The following is a 20,917-nucleotide window of genomic DNA, read 5'->3' on the forward strand; positions in this document are numbered from 1 at the left end:
TGACATGGGCAGGAAGAATTTTACTGATAAATATCTGGTACTGCAGGTGTCCGTGTCAGTCTTGGAGAAAGATTAGTGCTATCCCTCACCAATTTTTTTTTAATCATCATTGCCATGATGTTTGTTAAAGGGGGGTTATGTCACTCAGCTACGCTGGATGGACTTGGTAATCGATTCATAGTTTAGTTGTTGAATTATTTAATTGATTAAAGAGTGGTCCATATTTTTTCATGTTATTTATTATTGGGTTACCTCGTTAATAAACATGGTGGCCTATTCAGTCCACATTTCTGGAGTTTGCTATTTATTGAATGAATGACCTTTAAGGTTTTTATGTTTGGGGCTTGTGTTACCATGTCTAGAGTGCCTATTTATTTATGTATATAGCATATGTTTCATACCTATCAAGTACTGTACATTGTGGAACCCCAACATATCCTTTTTGGCATATATTTATCTAGCATACTCTAGGGCAAGAGAGGGAAACCTCAGGCCCGCTGGCCGTTTACGGCCCACAATGACCTTTTCTCTAGTCTATGGGCTGGCAGCTGCGTTTTAATGGCTGCCAGTCCTTAAATGTTTTCATAGTCTGCGAACATGTGCACACAGCGTTCTCTACTGAACTTTGTGGCATGTGCAATGAAAGACTAAGTTGTGATGCTGGCTAGTGCCAACATCAGGACATATTTGGGGGTGGAGTTAGTGGGTTGGGGTTAGAGTTGGGGTTGGGGTTGGGGCTAGGGTTGGGGTTGTGTTGGAGTTAGGGTTGTGTTGCAGTTAGATGTTAAAGTTGGGGTTACGGTTGTGTTTGAGTTACGGTTGTATTGGGGTTATGGTTATGGTGTTGGGGTTACTGTTGTGTTGGGGTTACTTACTGTAGGGTTGTGGTTAAGGTTGTGGTTAGAATTGGGAGTTTCCACTGTTTAGGCACATCAGGGGGTCTCCAAATGCGACATCATGTCCGCCATCGATTCCAGCCAATTTTTCATTCAAAAAGTCAAATGGTGCTCCCTCCCTTCTGAGCCCTGCCATGTGCCCAAACAGTGACTTTTCCTCACATTCTGGGTATCGTTGTACTCAGGAAAAATTGCACATCAAATTTTGTGGTCCATTTTGTCCTGATACCCTTGTGAAAATAAAAAAGTTTGGGTCTAAAGTTAATTTTTTGTGAAAAAGTTGTGTTTATTTTTTCCTTCCTGAATGTTTAATAAACTTCTTGAATGTGGTTTTGGTCACCTTGAAGGATGCAGTTTTTAGAATAGTGTCACTTTTGGGAATTTTCTGTCATATTGACCCACAAAGTCACTTCAAATGTGGTGTGGTCCCTAAAATAAATGGCTTTGTAAATTTTGTTGGAAAAATGAGAAATCGCTGGTCAACTTTTAACCCTTATAATGTCCTAACAAAATAAAAAAAATATGTTTCCAAAAGTGTGCTGATGTAAAGGTGACATGTTGGAAATATTATTTATTAACTATTTTGTGTGACACGACTCTCTGATTTAAGGGCACAAAAATTAAAAGTTTGAAAATTGTAAAATTTTGAAACTTTTTACCAAATTTCCATTCCTTTCATAAATAAATGCAAGGCATATCGAAAAAGATTTACCACTATCATGAAGTACAATATGTCATGAGAAAACATTCTCAGAACCAGTGGGATCCGCTGAAGCGTTCCAGAGTTATAACCTCATGAAGTGACACTGGTCAGAATTGTAAAAATTGGCTTGGTCATTAAGGTCAAAATTGGCTCGGTCACTAAGAGGTTAATGAAACCGTTTGATATCTTAGTTGTAAGTTTAATTATAATAAAGGTCTTGGCCATTATTTATCCATGACATGTAATGTGTTGGGTCATTTTTTATGTAATATGGTTAAGTTGATAATTTTTTTTATTGGGTTATGTAATGTTATGGGAGATTTTTCTGCCAAATTCTGGTATAGTACATAACAAATGAGGACCTGTAAATCGCATCTAGCACTGTGTACAATAGAGTGTCAGTAGTCTGAAAATGTATGAGCACTTGCAAGTACATCTTTCATATTATTGTGCATAAATCAGTTCTTAAAAAAGGTAGAAGTATGCAATTTTTTTTAAAACTACACAACTCCACTGCTTTGGCTTGTATGTTTTATGTTTGTCCTGTAGGTGGCAGTGTAATTACATGGTATGATGTAGTGGGAACTTTAGAGCACAGTATGCATTGCTGAATCAAGGTGGAGGTAGAAAAAACTGGAAGAACAATAAGCGCTATAGGGTTTTATCTGAGTGAGAATGGGGAGACCAATCGCAATGGTACTCACCTGGAATGGTTGTGTGACCACAACCACTAAAAGGCTCAAGGCAGCTGATGTAATAACTGAAATGGAATGATAGGGTTAATTCTTCAGTAGAAAAAGATGGAAGAGAAGAGCGGTATCCAGGAATGTGATTTATTTGTCAAAGTGTTTCAAAGTTCTAAACTTCTTCATCAGAAAAATGTGGTTTGTTCTGATGAAGAAGTTTGGAACTTGGAATCGCATTGACAAATAAACCACATTCCTGGATACCACTCTTCTCTTCCATCTTTGTCTACTGATTGAGTGCAGAATTAGCCCTATCATTCCATTTCAGCTGAATTTAGGAAGGCATTTTCTGGTCCCTTTTACATATTTCTGTTAATCCATTTGCTCTGTTTTAGCTTTCCTTAACGCCATTGTGTATTGAAAGAAAACACCTCTTTCCTCAGGTGTTGTAACTAATAGTGATGAGCGAGTATACTCGTTGCTCGGGTCTTCCTGAGTGTGCTCTGGTGTCCTCCCGCGTATTTGGCCGTGCTCGGAGATTTAGTTTGTACTGACACAGCTGCATGATTTGCGGCTGCTAGACAGTCTGAATACATGTGAGGATTCACTAGCAACCAGGTAACCCTCATATGTATTCAGGCTGGCTAGCAGCCGTAAATCATGCAGCTGTGTCAGCACAAAAGAAATCTCCAAGCACACCGAAATACTCGTAGACCACCTGAGAATACTCGGAAATCTCGAGTAACGAGTATACTCACTCATCACTACAATAATTAACTCATTTTATTTAACTTCTACTATTGACACAACCCGGGGCATAATATTGCCACCTCTGTAACTATCAGAGCTACATCCTATTAGCACCGACATACAGAAAAACGAAAAAGGATTTACTTACCCTGGCATCATTATCCACCAGCTCATCATTAACCCGAGTATCTTCACTGCGGTCACCCTACAATACATGTACAGATTATACACCAGCGTTACAACTAAACTAGGGGTACAGTAATAATCAAAACATTCTCTAATAAATCTAAAATTGCCATATAAAAGTAATTTGTATATGATTCCAGATATGGCTGGGTTCACACTGCATTTTCTGAATACTGTATGTATCCATGCCATTTAGATGTACACTAATACAGTGTAACAGATGTACACAGCTGGGCTACCTCCCTCTAAAGGCCCGACAGCAGAAACATAGTCTGGATCTAGGGTCTGTACGCCCTTATACTGTATGATATGCAGATCTTACTACACACATACCTTTGCAAGTGCAAGCAATGCTTTTTGGAAATCTCCAGATGTATCAGAAGTTATATCCTTTGCCAGATCGTTCTTGTATACTGTAACATAAAGATGAATATTTGGTATTAGGAGCTACACAATGTTTCAAAAGCTTGTAAAACAATAAACTTTTCTATAAAGACTTGCTGTTTTATTGTAAAGAGGAACTTGTTGCCTGCCATGATACATTTATCTGATTAGAGACATATCAGCCACTGAAATAAGTTGATCTGGAAAGTTTGCCAATCATAATTATATCAATTAGACATTAAAAAGAATCTGATAAACAATTATCAGTAATGGAAGTCAAGATCTTTTAGTAAGCTGCTATACAATATTATATCAAAATAAGTTTTTTTTAAAATAATAAAGACTTAAAACGTAACTTTTACTTTGTTACTGCATTAAAATTTCGGACAAACAGTGTCACACTAAGTGCAGGTGCTGACTTACAATATACACAGAACAAATCACAAAACCTTTAAAAACGTCACTGTCCCTGTTACCACTATGGGCCAAATTAAGTCCCTCTGTGGGTAGTAGTATGCTGTTCACCTCCGTTGGTGACTACCATGCCGGGATGGATATAGATCTCCCTCTTTACACACTCTATTAATTCTTTATGCTGTTGTGTTCCTCCGTAAAAACGGGGACTGTAAGCTTTTACTAGTGTGCCTTGGGGTGCCTATCACGGCTCTCCCACGCGGGAAGTTTGGAGTACAGTGAAAATAGATCCTCCTCTATCAGTGCGCAGATTAAATTACTAAATGCACATGACTGTTTAGGACCTTAACTGCTTTAAATGCTGAGTGGGTTAGACATCCCTATATCAGTGGCTACCTTGACAGTCACACCGTTTTCCCTCAAGGAAACCCTCTCTAGGTGCGTGTCCTACTAGGCCACTTCTTAGGGTTACATAGCACGTTCACCCATCCCCAGTATACTCATCTGCCTGTACTGCTAATCTTCCTGGTCGCAGTCTTCCTGCAGCATGAGTTTCTTAAGGATGCCTTTAGCGGTTTTCTCATGTATCCGCCTCACGGTTTCCTATAACTGCTATGCCTTCCGATGCGTTTCTTCCTGAAAGGGTTCATCAGGGGATTGTTGGCATGATACTGGGCAATTGCTGGTCTACTCACATGCAGCCAGTCTTTATAGCAGGATGGTTCCGGTGATCATGCTGGCGCACTTCCGGACGCCAGCACCATTTCCGGTGTAGGTACGCGCGCACTCCTCGGAGTCGCGCATTCATGTGATCGGCCTTGTACATTTCCTGGATCTACGTTAGGGTCCTAGTGTGTCAAGGTGCATGCACCATACTGTGACGCGCATAGTATCCCTAGCAACCGAGACGCTTTTGCTTCCGGCGTAACGTCATTTCCGGTTTTCTGGGTATCTATGCATAACATGCTAAGTAAAACGGAGAGGCACACTTGGGGTCATTCTCTGCAAGTACCACAATCTACTGCACTACTCTCCTTCCTTAGATTACGGGTAAACAAAATACCCTCAAGCCACTAAATAAGTATGTACGGATGGATTAGTATCCACAACTCTTTTATACCATCATGGACCACGACCTCTCTAAAAAATGTGCTGATCGATCGTAAACTTTAAACCCAGAGACCCTATTAAAAATTGGACAACAAGATAGGTTGGGATATACAGAGATAAATTAAGATGTATGAATTACCGGGTAACTCCAAATGCTCCACATGGAGTAACACGTCAGACCTTTAATATTAGAAATGATAGACTTAGGGTGAAAGCTGTCCTGGCCCTATTCCACCCTTCCTAAACTGATCCCTACCTCACACGGAGGTTGGCACCTAATCCTGCGAATTGGCGCCCCCACTCAACGGCGGCTCTCCCTACAGCCTAGATGCCCTAGTACATCCTGTTTTTATAGGAAGGAAGAAAAGCTGAGTTGGTCATTAAGACCCTGCGGTGTGGTGGTTTGTAACCGAAATATCCATTTACTCTCCCTTTGTAGAATATTCTTATCCCAATCACCGCCTCTTGGCGGCTGGTATATTCTGTCTATCCCCATGAATTTTACAACTTTTAGGTTACCTTGATGTACTCTATTAATGTGGTTTGCTACTGGGGTGTTTCTCCCTTTGATCGTATCTCCATGGTGTTCGCCCACCCTTCTTCTCAGCTCTCTGCTCGTCTTCCCCACATACTCCACTCCACATTCACAGGTCATCTTATAGACTACACCTTTAGTCTTGCAGTTTATGAAGTGGTTTATGCGGTATACTTTTCCCGTCACGTTACTCACAAATTCCGCCCCTTGGCTTAGGGACGCACAGTATTTGCATTGGCCACATTTGTAGCAACCTTTCACCCTTTCACCCAGCCATGTTGGATTCACTTTTGGGAGGGGGAGGGTAAAATGGCTGTGGACTACCCTGTCTTTAATCGAGCGGCCCTTTCTAAACGTAATTTGTGGGGCCGGGGTAAGTATTCCCTTCAGATCGCTGTCCATCTGGAGAATGGGCCAGTGCTTTTTTAGAATTTCTCTCATATCTGTGGCTTCATTTGTGTACTTAGTGATCAGTCTCATTTGTTGGTCCCCTTCCTTCTTTGGGGTGGGTTTCAGGAGATCCTTCCTTTGTTTTATTAGGGATGCACCATAAGCCTCCTTGAGTACATTGTCCGGGTATCCCCATTCACGGAAACGTGCTCTGAGGTCATCTGCCTGTTTGTGATATACATAAGGCTCAGAGCAGTTTCTGCGGACCCTCAGATACTGTCCCTTGGGGATGCCTTTTTTAAGGGAAATGGGGTGGTTTGACTCCCACCGTAACAAGGAGTTAGACGCTGTCGGCTTTCTGTAAGTACTTGTGGCTATTCGTCCATCTTTCCCCTTTTCAATAGTTACGTCTAGAAATGGTAATTTGGTTCTGTCCATTTCATAAGTGAAATGTAGGCCCAGGTCACTGACATTAAGACCTGTTACAAAGGAAACAAAGCCTTCTTCACTTCCCCTCCAAATGACAAACACGTCGTCAATGTAGCGTAGCCACTTGACGATGTTATCTTCTGTGCCTGACCTTTCACCAAAAACCACATTTTCCTCCCACCAGCCCAGGAGCAGGTTTGCATACGAGGGGGCACAAGGGCTCCCCATTTATCTCTGTATATCCCAACCTATCTTGCGTCTTATTTTTTGTCCAATTTTTAATAGGGTCTCTGGGTTTAATGTTTACGATCGATCAGCACATTTTTTAGAGAGGTCGTGGTCCATGATGGAATAAAAGAGTTGTGGATACTAATCCATCCGTACATACTTATTTAGTGGCTTGAGGGTATTTTGTTTACCCGTAATCTAAGGAAGGAGAGTAGTGCAGTAGATTGTGGTACTTGCAGAGAATGACCGCAAGTGTGCCTCTCCGTTTTACTTAGCATGTTATGCATAGATACCCGGAAAACCGGAAATGACGTTACGCCGGGAGCAAAAGCGTCTCGATTGCTAGGGATACTATGCGCGTCACAGTATGGTGCATGCGCCTTGACACACTAGGACCCTAACGTAGATCCAGGAAATGTACAAGGCCGATCACATGAATGCGCGACTCCGAGGAGTGCGCGCGTACCTACACCGGAAATGGTGCTGGCGTCCGGAAGTGCGCCAGCATGATCACCGGAACCATCCTGCTATAAAGACTGGCTGCATGTGAGTAGACCAGTGATTGCCCAGTATCATGCCAACAATCCCCTGATGAACCCTTTCAGGAAGAAACGCGTCGGGAGGCATAGCAGTTATAGGAAACCGTGAGGCGGATACATGAGAAAACCGCTAAAGGCATCCTTAAGAAACTCATGCTGCAGGAAGACTGCGACCAGGATGATTAGCAGTACAGGCAGATGAGTATACTGGGGATGGGTGGACGTGCTATGTAACCCTAAGAAGTGGCCTAGTAGGACACGCACCTAGAGAGGATTTCCTTGAGGGAAAACGGTGTGACTGTCAAGGTAGCCACTGATACAGGGATGTCTAACCCACTCAGCATTTAAAGCAGTTAAGGTCCTAAACAGTCATGTGCATTTAGTAATTTAATCTGCGCACTGATAGAGGAGGATCTATTTTCACTGTACTCCAAACTTCCCGCGTGGGAGAGCCGTGATAGGCACCCCAAGGCACACTAGTAAAAGCTTACAGTCCCCGTTTTTACGGAGGAACAAAACAGCATAAAGAATTAATAGAGTGTGTAAAGAGGGAGATCTATATCCATCCCGGCATGGTAGTCACCAACGGAGGTGAACAGCATACTACTACCCACAGAGGGACTTAATTTGGCCCATAGTGGTAACAGGAACAGTGACGTTTTTAAAGGTTTTGTGATTTGTTCTGTGTATATTGTAAGTCAGCACCTGCACTTAGTGTGACACTATTTGTCCGAAATTTTAATGCAGTAACAAAGTAAAAGTTACGTTTTAAGTCTTTATTATTTAAAAAAAACCTGCTTATTTTGATATTTGCATTCTTTGGTTTTTTACCCATTTAGTATCTAGAAGCCAGGCTGGTTTAATTATACAATATTATACCATGTAGAACCAATTCCATTTTTTAAGGCTTGGACCATATCCTCTGAATTTATAGACTAGACCGCTAAATCGACAGCATTTACATGTATTTGAACAAAGGAAGAGCATCATACAATGACCAAAAATGACCATCTTCGGTGTGCTCGAATACTATTTTTGAGTCCCCTTGGCTACATGTCTTGTGGCTGTTAGACAATCACAATCATCACTACATGAAAACATCTCCAAAACCACGGTTTTATACAAGATGTATTTGTCCGATGGCAGACGCAAAAAACATCAAATGTATCCCTTTATCTGTAGTGGGATCTGCTTATTTTCTCTTAGGGTATCTTCTAAATACTGAACACCTTAATTGAAGCTGAACGGCCCCCACTATACTTAAGCTATATTTGTTTCCATGACTATCCTTGGGCTTGACATTTAAAATATAGAACGTCAGGGATGAATCTTAATATTTTTCCCCAGCATTGCGTAAATGGTCCGCAAATAATAATTGATTCTATATCTAAGTTTGAAATTGCACTCTCTGTAAGTCACATCCCTAAAATACACCACTTTTTTACTTTTGCTGGTATTTTGGGGTGAAAAAGGTAACAATTTTAGTGGAACTGGTCATCAGAGCTTGTTATCTAACCCATCGGAGGGCGAGGGGAAGGTGCGTTAAGGGTCCTGTTACCTTAGTCTATGACCCATTCTTTTGATTTTGGGCAGGATGGGGCGCCATTGGCTTCATCTGCATATGGCACCAAAATGCCAGCATAATATAATGGCATATAATGGCAAAGACCCTGATTACAGTGATGTAATACTTAGCTTACTTGGTACAACAAAGAACCCTATGTATGGAGATCAATATATGTATGTTATAAATAATGTACTGGTGTATAGCAGCCAAATTAAGAACAAAGGAAAGACAAAAAAAGTGCAATATAGTAAAACGCCTTTATTAAAATATATACCGTATATAATGGGCAACAAATGGCAACAACAGAAGTGTGCCTGTAACTGGAGGTAAATATATAAAAAATATTTCAGCAAAAATTAGCAATAATTGAACGGACGCAAAGGAGGCAGTATAAAATAAAAAAAAATTATTATATATAAATAAGTACAATTCAATGGCTAAAACTAGGGGCACTCAGCATTTGTAATGAGGGGTACACAAAAAATGTATATATAAAATATATAAAAAGGTATGAAAACCGTGTGTTACAGTCAAAGTGCAAAAATGGCAAATAAAGTGCACAAAAAAAGTATACAGAGCCTGTATTACAGGCAACAATAGATGTGAAGCCAGCTCATAGGCAAACAGTGAAGAGTGCATGTAAACAGTGTCAATGGCATATGTGAATAGTGTGGCTAATGCCAAAGTCACAAGATGCTGAGTGCAGAGTTAGATGAACAAAGGCTAATTAAGGAGGAGGTAATTAGCCTTTGTTCATCTCTGCACTCAGCATCTTGTGACTTTGGCATTACATATCTATATCTTAGATATAGAATCAATTATTATTTGCGGACCATTTACGCAATACTTTTTTTGTGCACTTTATTTGCCATTTTTGCACTTTGAGTGTAACACACGGTTTTCATACCTTTTTATATATTTTATATATACGGTACATTTTTTGTGTACCCCTCATTACAAATGCTGAGTGCCCCTAGTTTTAGCCATTGAATTGTACTTATTTATATATAATATTTTTTTTATTTTATACTGCCTCCTTTGCGTCCGTTCAATTATTGCTAATTTTTGCTGAAATATTTTTTAGATATTTACCTCCAGTTACAGGCACACTTCTGTTGTTGCCATTTGTTGCCCATTATACAGTATATATATTTTAATAAAGGCATTTTACTATATTGCACTTTTTTTGTCTTTCCTTTGTTCTTAATTTGGCTGCTATACACCAGTACATTATTTATAACATACATATATTGATCTCCATACATAGGGTTCTTTGTGCATCATATACCGAATGATTTGCCATTCATTTACTAAGTAGTGGTCTTTTCCTCACTTTTACTCTTTTACACTTGGGCACAAGCACAGTCTTATATCCTTGCTATTACTATTTTTATTTTTAGCCCATTTGATTTATTATTATTATATTATTTTTGACTGCTACTTTTCCTCTACTTAACTTACTTGGTGTAGGGGTTTTGATGCAACCACTTTTTCTTTGCTGCAGATTTGTTTTTTACTCTGAGGTGCCAGTCCGGTGCAGAGACATGTTGGTTAATAAAAGCCTACATTTAATACCTTGAAAAATTCTTCATTTCGGCAAGCCCATTTTTAATTTATGATATAGTATATGTCTTTTGTAATAGTGCATTCCATATGCTCACTACTACTACTGTTTCTAAATAGATGTTGATAGCCTTTCATTATAAGAGAGACCAGCTAATCCATTCAATAGAAGGGTGTTTAACTACTATAATATTGCTGGCCTATTCGTATTATGAGTCTTCAACCTATAGGTCATGCCCATCAGTATCAGGTCACTAGGGATCTGACAACTGGAACCTTCACTGATAAGATGTTCTGAGCTCCACCAATGACCAAATATAAACAGTTGCACAGCTGAACACCACCATATCAGCTAATATTCAAATGAATTTGGAGACGGCCTGCAGTACTCAGCAGTTAATGCAACAGTATAGTTCCATCCACCACCGGATATGAGAAGAGCTGATCAGGGCAGGTGTTGAGTATCAGACCGCACCAATCTAATATTGACAGTCTATCCTATGAAATGGCCATTAATGTCATAGTAGTGAAACACACCTTTGAACCATTTCTAGCTTTCCAATAATCTTTTTTAAAATATTCAGCCCTAAAATGATTCCTATATTTAAAATGTGGTCTTATGAAGTATTTTTCAAGGGATAATATTACATTGGGACCTTTATTCTTCATAACACAATGAAGAATTTTGAAAATGATTGATTCATCTAATTGGAGGATATAACCCGGAGCATGACAGCAACAAATATTAAAGATCATAAAGAACCCTAAGGATTGAGTTCATCATTTCCATTACTTACATTCTTTGTAAACTCTGTTGATTTCTCTGAGTTCCTTGTTTGTTCTTGATGCTAAGATTTCAATAAGAACCTCCTCATCAGTTCCGAGCCCCTTTAGAGATTGCAAGTATACAATTGGTTACGTGGATGCCAAACCTAGATGACTTATGGTTTTAAAGGAGTTGTCCACTAATTTGACAACCCCATGTCATTACACATATTTGGTTCTAAGAAATTGAAAACATTTATGTTCATTTTGCATGCCAGTGTCATTCCTGCTGCAGCATTGTAGAAACTCACATTCCCGGTGGTCACCGGAGATTGTTATGACACGTGAGCCCAGTGTCCAATCACAGCTGGCGTCACCTTCCCAGCCTTCAGATGTATTAGTAATCAATGGAAAGTGAGTTCCCAGTCGTAGCTCTCACTCCCTCTTGATTACTGATACGTCCAAAGGAAAGGACAGTAACACCAGCAATGATTGGACGTTGGGTTCACATATCAAAACAACCTCAGGTGACCACCGGGAATGCGAGTGTCTACACTGCTGTACTGTATACACAAAGACACTGTAACAAAAGAAATAGTCAATATTGTATCATCTGTAATGTACCTTGGTGGCATGTTTAAGTTCCTGAGCATCAAATTCAGCTGGTGTTTTCAGCAAAGCCAAAACAACCTCCTCATAGTGACCAGAAAGGGCCTTCTTCAAAGCATCCTCTAGAGGCTTGAAAAACATAAAAGTAACAATGGCATACAAGTTTTAGCATATTTTTTTAATTACTTTTTACATCTGTGACTTTCTCCATTAATTCCTACTGAAGCTTCTGTAGAAACTAATTGCAAGTGTGATAATGTGTGGCCATTTCAATGGGAGTGTTTGTGGCAAACTTCATTCATTGTTCTTATGATAGATGGAATCTACACCTATTGGACATTTATGGCATACGTTTATCAAAATGCCATAAATGTTTAGGTTGGAGGAGGAGACATTTAATAATTGACAGCCTTCCTTATGTGAGATTGCAGGGGTAACTGTCAGTCATTAAGAGGGACCACCTACTGAACTACCGACTTCACTTGATTTCTTAGTTTAAAAAAAAAGCTGATTTAAATAAAAGATTGCTAGGTATACTATATATTTTTTTCTAACCACTATATATGAATTTTCTTAGCTCCCCCTTTGACAAGCTACCTGCAGATGAAGCAATGCACTGACTTTAAAGAGATCTTAACAGTTGATACATGTGGCCCAATCCATGGCCAGCATGTTTCAGGCATTGGCGGCCAGCATGTTTCAGGCATTGGCTGAGATCATACATGTTTGACTCTGAAACTATATGGCACTTCAGAAAAAAACATAATTTTATAGCTGCCAGAGATGGAGCAGCACTGGGAACTAGTGAGACAGGCGGGTCCCCTGGGGCTGACATGGTCTCTGCTACACATGTAGGCAGATACCCATCAATCTAGGGTAGTGGGTGGGGAGAAGCTGCCGGGGACCTTTGTATTTGACTAATCTACATCATGGCTGCTATTAAAGTATGTTTTTCTCTGAAATGTCACTTCGTTTCAGAGTCAAACAGTAAAGAATTATCCTTCTTTATAACAATGTATAAATAGATACGGTATATAGCTGGATAGTATATTTTTGTCAGGGACATGTCAGCTCTCCTGATATATCTGTTTAGTGACTACTATCATATCAATTAAAACAAATCAATTTTGCTAAAAACTCCATTGTATTTTACTTGTAATTCATCCTAACAAATTGACATCACCATTCGTTTGTCATTATGCCGTGTCTTCATTTTTTTCCCTCTCTGCATCAGTGATGGCTACTCGGACTACTATTCCTGACTCTGATAAATGCAATTATTTCTTAGTCTTACTGCTACTGTATATGATAGTGAAATCTCTTAGCGAGAACCAGCTAAATCGCTGCGCTAGTCTTTTAGCTTGGTGATCGCCACAAATAAAATACATAGATTTTCCAGTCCCTTTATATCCTCCTGACTGAACATGTTATCTAGATTATTATTGATGCCCTTTTCACAGAGGTGGACTTTTGTAGGTATCTTACTGTACTGACCTTTCCAGTGGAGCTCTTGTAGGCTGTCTTAATGGCCTGGCGCTGGGCGTTATTTCTTTTGGTCAAAATATTAGTTATTGTTGCTTCATCGACACCTTTCAAATGAAAAAATTCCAAAGATGAAAGTTAAAGTAAGTTTTGACTTGCCGCCTTCCTTAATAAACATTATATATACCAGAGGTGTCAAACTGCTTTCCTCGAGGGCCGCCAACAGGTCATGTTTTCAGGATTTCCTTGTACTGCACAGGTGATAATTTAATCACCTGCACAGAATGATTCCAGCACCTTGTGGAATGCTAAGGAAATCCTGAAAACATGACCTGTTGGCGGCCCTCCAGGAATGCAGTTTGACACCTTTGATATATACAGTATATGTATATGACCCATCATTTAGTGAAACTAACTTAATGACTTAATGTAATTGGTTTATAACATTTTTAGCAACTGGAGATTTACACTAATAGTTTACATGCGCACACAGACGTGTGTGTGTGTTATATGGATATGCAATTCACCACCTATATTCTGTGGTACAGCTATGCTGCACCTCTGTGTGTCTCTGTGGCGCATAAAAGATTTTGCCATATGACTTTGTGAGAAAAAAAATCAGGTAATCTACACCGGTCAATTCAAGTTTTAAAGAGTAGTATATTACCTGTGTTTCCAAGCATTCTCAAAGAGGTTGTCTACTACTTGGATAACCCTTTCTCAAACACTATGTTTCACCGAAGTACAATAATAACACTCGGGAGACAATCATACTTTCAGTATTTGGTCAATATTTTACCTCAGTATTTGTAAGCCAAAACCAGGAGTGCAACAATCAGAGGAAAAGTATAATAGAAACACGTCACCACAAATACTGAGGTAAAATACTGACCAAACAATGAACATGCCCTCATACTTACCTCCAGTGCCAGCACCATTCCAGCAGTGTCGGCACTGGCTCTCTAAGGGCTGGTGTGACAATGTTATGTCACGCAATCCCTGAGGCTAATCAACTCTCACTTCTCTCTCCTCTCCTTTAGACATAACTGACATCCAGAGGAGAGCAGAGCTACGACTCCTCTCCCACTTCCTTTGATGTCTGATTTGTCTGAAGGAAGGGAGAGTAAAGCAGCAACTCAATGGTCACATAGCAATGTCACACAAATCACTGCTGACCCCTTTAAGACTAATCAACATAATGTTTTGATATGACAAAATATAATCACCATAACACAATTACAGTTTTGAAGACGCTTGATTTATCCTTATTTTCATTAGGACAAATGTATTATTACATGTTTACACATCGACTATAACAATGAGGGTAATAAGCCCCAGGTCTACCTTTAGCTTTGATTGCCCTGTCTATGGCTGTAGCATCCGCGGTAGCGTCATATGTTGGAGCTGCCTGAAGTCCCCCACTAGCTTTTTGCTAAAAAGTAAAAATGATCCATTATAAGACACATATTGAGCCAAAACAAAGCAAACAATTGTGTTAGCAAATACAACTATTACTCTTTATTACACGTCAGAAAAGCAATAACTGAAGTGTGGGTTTATATAAAATGTTTTGAGTATAATTACATTTGCATGCTCAGCATTTTCATCCAGGTAAAAGGCCTGACGAAGGAACTCTTGCACAAAAGACATTGTGTAGATGACGCTCTGTAAAGTAGGAAAAGGAAAAATTATTGTGCGATGAAAAAAAATAGTTGGATGCAAGTCTTACATATGGTGAACTGATTCTACTTTGGTCTTTGGAACTATTCAAACTTTTACTTAGTATGCAGTGATTTCCTTATAATTGTTAAGGTTTGTTCACACAACATTTTTTCCAGGTGGCCAATAATAATAATATAATAAATAATAATAAAGTGCTGCAGAATATGTTGGCGCTAAATAAATAAAGATTATTATTATTATTATGTTGATAACATTTTTTCCAGGTGGCCAAAAACATCAGTTTTTCTAGAGCAAAACACTTCAGGAATCGCTCCTTTTCTTTGGCATTTTGTAAACCCAAAGTGTGTCTTTTTTAGCACTTTATTGTAGTTTCCAGAGCACTCTTCATTATTTTTTACCATCAGCAGGGATTTCTTAGCTTTTGCCAAGCATTTTTTTTTTTTTTGGGGGGGGGGGTGCAGACTGTTGTGTTGGAGTTTTCTGCACACTTTTTTAAGCTCCATTCAACAATGAAGAACTCATTATGGTGTTTGAGGCAAAAGCATTGACAAAACAATCAAAAACATACCCGGACATCTTTTGACTCTTTCCTTTGACTTCTATTGTAAAGAGAGTCTTGAGCTAAGAATGCATCAAGAATTGTCAGGTCACTTCTTTTAAGCGCTTGACCTCGTTGGAAACCTGAAGCAGTTAAAAGACGATTGGAATGGCATGGGCAAGTGGTTGAATGCACCGTCCCATGTACTTGTTTACCATCTATCAATCAAGGAAGAGGAGGTGGCCATAGATGGAAAACAGATAGGTGGGAAAGAGCACTGAACTTTTTGGCAACACTAAAAGAGCACCGAGCCCTTGCACTTGGTTTGAACAGTCATTATGTGCTGTTAGACTCACTTTATCTTCTTTCCATAGCAGATTTGTCTTTTAATGTGTTGTGTCCAGCAATGTTCAAGGCACACTATACAGAAACTGGTTCTGAACTTAATACATTGGGGACACTGACTGACATCATAATAGAGGCGTTATGGATGGACGTTATGTGGTTTCACCGCAGCTAACAATGTTATAGCTAGAGATGGCTTGCCAGTAGCTTGTGTTCACTGTTGTAAAATGGTGCACTTTAATTGGTTATGTTATGGGTACAGATGAGCGAATATGGTTGGATCCCCTTTATTAGGCAAGCTTTAGCCCTTACCTAATAAGCTACAGAGGGAACATGGATACCTGAACCGCAGCTGCATGTCTCGCGGCTGTGTGACAGTCACAACACACAGGCTCTCCATGCATGTATTGTGACTGTCACACAGCCGCGACACATGCAGCTGCGGCACTGGACCCTGATTATCGGGAGCGATCCAGGTATCTGATAAGACCTATGAGCTATACTTTTCAGCAGTGATGGTCTTTTTAACTATATTATTCTCAATGCACAGGAAATCAGACCCTTCTTGAAATGAATCCTTGACTTACCACTTTCGCTTTTCTGATCTTAGTAATATGTACTTCGCTACTAGTGATGAGCGAGTGTACTCGTTGCTCGGGTTTTCCCCAACACGCTCGGGTGACCTCCGAGTATTTATGACTGCTTGGAGATTTAGTTTTCATCACGGCAGCTAAATGATTTACAGCTATTAGCCAGGCTGAGTACATGTGGGGGTTGCCTGGTTGCTAGGGAATCCCCACATGTAATCAAGCAGGCTAGTAGCTGTAAATCATTCAGCTGCCGTGATGAAAACTAAATCTCCGAGCAGTAGTGTTGAGCAATACCTTCCGATATTCAAAAGTATCGGTATCGGACTGGATCGGCCGATATCCAAAAAATATCGGATATCGCCGATACCGATACCCGATACCAATACAAGTCAATGGGACACAAATATCGGAAGCTATCCTGGATGGTTCCCAGGGTCTGAAGGAGAGGAAACTCTCCTTCAGGCCCTGGGATCCATATTCATGTAAAAAATAAAGAATACAAATAAAAAATATGGATATACTCACCCCTCCGACGGCCCCTGGCTCTCAGCGGTGCAAGCGTCTGCCTCCGTTCCTAAGAATGCAGTGAGTGAAGTACCTGCGATGATGTCGCGGTCACGCGCCGGTCACGCGACCAATCACAAGACAGCGACGTCATCACAGGTCCTACACTCACTGCATTCTTAGGAACGGAGGCTGCCGGTTGCACCACTGAGAGCCAGGGGCCGTCGGAGGGGTGAGTATATCCATATTTTTTGTTTTTATTCTTTATTTTTTACATGAATATGGATCCCAGGGCCTGAAGGAGAGTCTCCTCTCCTCCAGACCCTGGGAACCATACGCACCGCACATGCCGAAGATGACTGGGAACTTATATGAACTTCCGATATCATAAAAATATCGGAACTCGGTATCGGAATTCCGATACAGCGAATATCGGCCGATACCTGATATTTGCAGTATCGGAATGCTCAACACTACCAAGCAGTCATAAATACTCGGAGGTCACCCGAGCATGTTGGGGAAAACCAGAGCAACGAGTACACTCGCTCATCACTAGTCGCTACTAAAACATTAGCAACTCTCCAAACATGAAAATGTATTACTCTTACCAACAGATTTAAAAAGTTGCCACATTTGTAAACCTGGCAATACACCGTGACTAGATAGCTCTAAATCTCTCATCCCACATAAGTAAAATGTTACGTTCTCCTAATATAGCTGCAATGCATAAAGTGAGTCATTTCCTGTTACTAACATTTTCCGCAGCAGGCTAGGAGCTAATTAAATACATAGGCTTATTCTAAAATAAAAGTCCATCTTGGACATTAAGAAGATCTCTTCTTTGGATAAGAAATCAAGAAGGCCATGAGGATGATGCATTTTGAAAAAAGGCTCACTGACTCAAAATATGCATCAAGAGTAAAGAAAAACATGTCAGATAACCAGCTAACATCTAACTTTGGCTTTTTTCTTTAAAAAGTGTTGCAAAAATCTATTCTGAATAGTGTATAATGTAGACTCTATACTATAGACTATAGATACAGGTACAGGTCTACGCTGACACAGGCACGGTGCAAGATAGTCACCCTCTGCCACTCACTTATACAGAAGGACAAACCCTGGTTCTGTGGAACTGAGAGGCAGAGTCTTCAAATGTGGACTCCCATGGCGGACTCAGTAGTGATTGGTGGTCAGTAGTGATGAGCGAACTTGGGCGGATAAAGTGATATCTGACCATGCTCGAATGCTAATAGGGTATCTTAAGTGTGCTCTAATACTATGTTCGAGTCCCTGCGGCTACATGTCTCACGCCTATTCGAGAGTTGCAACACATACACAGATTGCCTAACAAATAGGCAATCCCTGCATGTGTTGCATCTGTCAAACAGCCACGAGACATGTAGCCGCGGGGACTCGAACATAGTATTAGAGCACGCCGAAGATAACTTATTATCACTCAGCCTTTTTAGCACGTATACGTATGTAAAAAAAATTTAATCATGTACAGTTTTCTTTTTTTTGCAAGTTACTGCAGAAAAACGCCTGTTTTCAATGAACTGTCCATAAATTTATGGTTGGCAACCCAAACAACTGTGTAGTAGGAGATTGTTATGCTATGCAGGAGTAAAAGAAATGTGAAGAGATTTCACTATACCAGCGAATGGATGCCACACCCCGATTGGCAGAGGGTGTATTAAATATGTCAGAGTGTATTTGATTTTCATTTTTATATATTGTTGTATTTCAGTATTTTGAGGATAAAATGTATTACAGTATGATAATAAAAACATTCAGGCTCCGATTCATGAAGACGAATGATTTTCTTGCTGGTCTTGATGATGGGAGTAGGGGGGTTGTGGCATCAGATGCTCCGAATTTATGAAGGGGTCAACACACAGCTCTATACGAGTCTGCAGTTTATGGCTAGTAGTGCATGCTTTCTTGTGCAACACCAGAAATCTTACTCCAGTCTCCAGCCCCTGACTGGGGTAAGATTTATGGTGTAGGTAACATCACAGCTCATCAGGAATTAGATGATCTGTAGTGTTTTGCCCCCTCTGTGCCCCATCCCAGTTCTGTCCAATTTGGTGGAGCTGGGAAAACGGCAACATCAAATTAAAAAAAACAGTTTTTCAAAACAGCACCCCACCCCTCGGTTCATGGGCTGCAAATCGGCCGTGTGGTCTGCTGCCATTGGTGGTACACCACAAAATTATTTTGTAAGGGCAGCAAAGTTGTGAGGTGTGATCTTTTGCGACCCCACCAAATATTATTTTATTTTTTGGGGGGAGACCCAATTAGTATTTCTGCTATCATGATTTCTATGTACACGCCTGGGGGAGGACATACCATTGGTGCAACCTGTGCAGCCACACAGGGGACCAAGAAGTAAGAGGGACCATTTCCAACTCCAAAGCAGGTGGACTTGTGCATTATGGTCAGCTGTTGGACTATAAAGGGCCCATCCATATACTGTTCTTGCACAGGGGCCCTGTACTGTCTGTGGTAACATTACAATGAAGTAATGCTTCCTACATACATTTTGAGACAGACAAAACAGGATCACCCTAGCAGCAGTAGATGAAGAGAAGACAGGTCATCTCTTCCCTCTTGCCCCTTCTATACACAGGACATACAGCAAGCACAGAACACTCTCCTATAGAAGTCAAAAGTTTGATTTCTGACTTTATAGCTGCATGTAATCATGTAATCTGAGAAAAAGAATTGTTACTGTATTGGCAAGTAGGGAGGAATGTTTTAAGGGTTCAAATTGCAGAAATCCTGTGCGTCACCCTCTTCTGACCTCCAGAAGTAGTACACTCTTGATAATAGAAGGCTTTCTGGTTATTCCCTTCAGAAATGTATTTAATTATTACCATTTTCCACTGTTTTCAAACAAACTTTTATAAGTAAAATGTAGGATGGTATACCAATGAAAAACACTCCTAGCCATACCCTTATTACAAATGCAGACATGACGAAAGTTGTCCTGAACTTGAAAAACCAGTTTCATAAGAATAGAAGAAAGTCTCCTTTTAAAGTTTGCTTTTATAGCATTACCTCAATACATGCAGGCATGCAGCTTTTTATACAGACTAATTATACAGATTTAGAGAATGCCTGGAAACAAAGCATTACAATGTTTTTGCACAGTTTAAGGCTGGAGGTTACGTGTGACTCACAGTTTGGATTTCCTTCCCAATATGTTTCCATGGTGAGAATGAAACCACAGAAATAGGAAATGAACTGTACTAAACTATTCTAAATTCCTACTCGTTATACTCTTCTAGTGCATTTCACAGATCATTACATGTTTAACACACGCAGATAGCTTTGCTCTTACTCTGTTTTTAGCTCTATACATAAAGAAAGCTAAGAAAAGCACAAAAGATGTATAAAAAGAAAAACAAAGTAAAAACTTACGGATGAAGAAACTGTCTGCAGAGCCGACTCACAAATGCTAAGCAGAAGAATGCAGCCTTGGGCTTCTGATTTTTATAAGGACGTTTCAAAACCACACCTAGCAACTCAAGGATATTTTCTGTAACACCAGGATTGGCTGTTGGTTGTGAAGATGACATGTAAAGACCTCCCTCAAATCCAAATACATCATGCCACCTTTGCCTCTGGCAAACTTAACTGTGGTTTAGAAATACTTTATACAGTTGTTCACATGTGGAAAACTTTATATATGTTCAGCTGAAACCAGAAGTTTACATACACTATAAAAAAAGACACATATGCATGTTTTTCTCAATATCTGACATGAAATCATAATAAACCTTTCCAGTTTTAGGTCAATCAGGATTACCATAATTATTAATATTTGCCAAATGCGAGAATAATGAGAGAGAGAATGTTTTAAGGCATTTTTATTACATACTGCAAAGTCTAAAGTTTACATATAATTCATTAGTATTTGGTACCATTGCCCTTAAACTGAATGACTTTGGTCAAACGTTTGGGATATCCAGGGCCGTTTCTTCAACAGGGCGGGCAGGGCGGCCACACGGGGCGCCGT

General features: G+C 40.0%; 1 protein-coding gene across 2 annotated transcripts in view; it reads right to left on the minus strand.

Annotated features, from left to right (window-relative positions):
- LOC143760590 (annexin A1-like) overlaps positions 1-20,430 on the minus strand; it is a 36,759-nt gene extending 16,329 nt beyond the window's left edge. The window contains exons 1-8 of one of the 2 annotated variants that reach the window (XM_077249037.1): positions 20,320-20,430; positions 14,821-14,901; positions 14,581-14,668; positions 13,249-13,343; positions 11,770-11,883; positions 11,178-11,268; positions 3,555-3,634; positions 3,184-3,240 (exon numbers count right to left, since the gene is read on the minus strand). In XM_077249037.1, the coding sequence (XP_077105152.1) occupies positions 3,184-3,240; positions 3,555-3,634; positions 11,178-11,268; positions 11,770-11,883; positions 13,249-13,343; positions 14,581-14,668; positions 14,821-14,886 (591 nt within the window). In that variant the 5' untranslated portion in view covers positions 14,887-14,901; positions 20,320-20,430. Of the gene's footprint in view, positions 1-3,183; positions 3,241-3,554; positions 3,635-11,177; positions 11,269-11,769; positions 11,884-13,248; positions 13,344-14,580; positions 14,669-14,820; positions 14,902-15,487; positions 15,596-20,319 lie in introns of those variants that run through there. The other variant, XM_077249038.1, reaches the window with a different exon arrangement.
- Between the last annotated feature and the right edge of the window lie 487 nt (positions 20,431-20,917).

The sequence above is a fragment of the Ranitomeya variabilis genome, chromosome 1 (assembly GCF_051348905.1).
Source record: "Ranitomeya variabilis isolate aRanVar5 chromosome 1, aRanVar5.hap1, whole genome shotgun sequence".
Lineage (NCBI taxonomy): Eukaryota > Metazoa > Chordata > Amphibia > Anura > Dendrobatidae > Ranitomeya > Ranitomeya variabilis.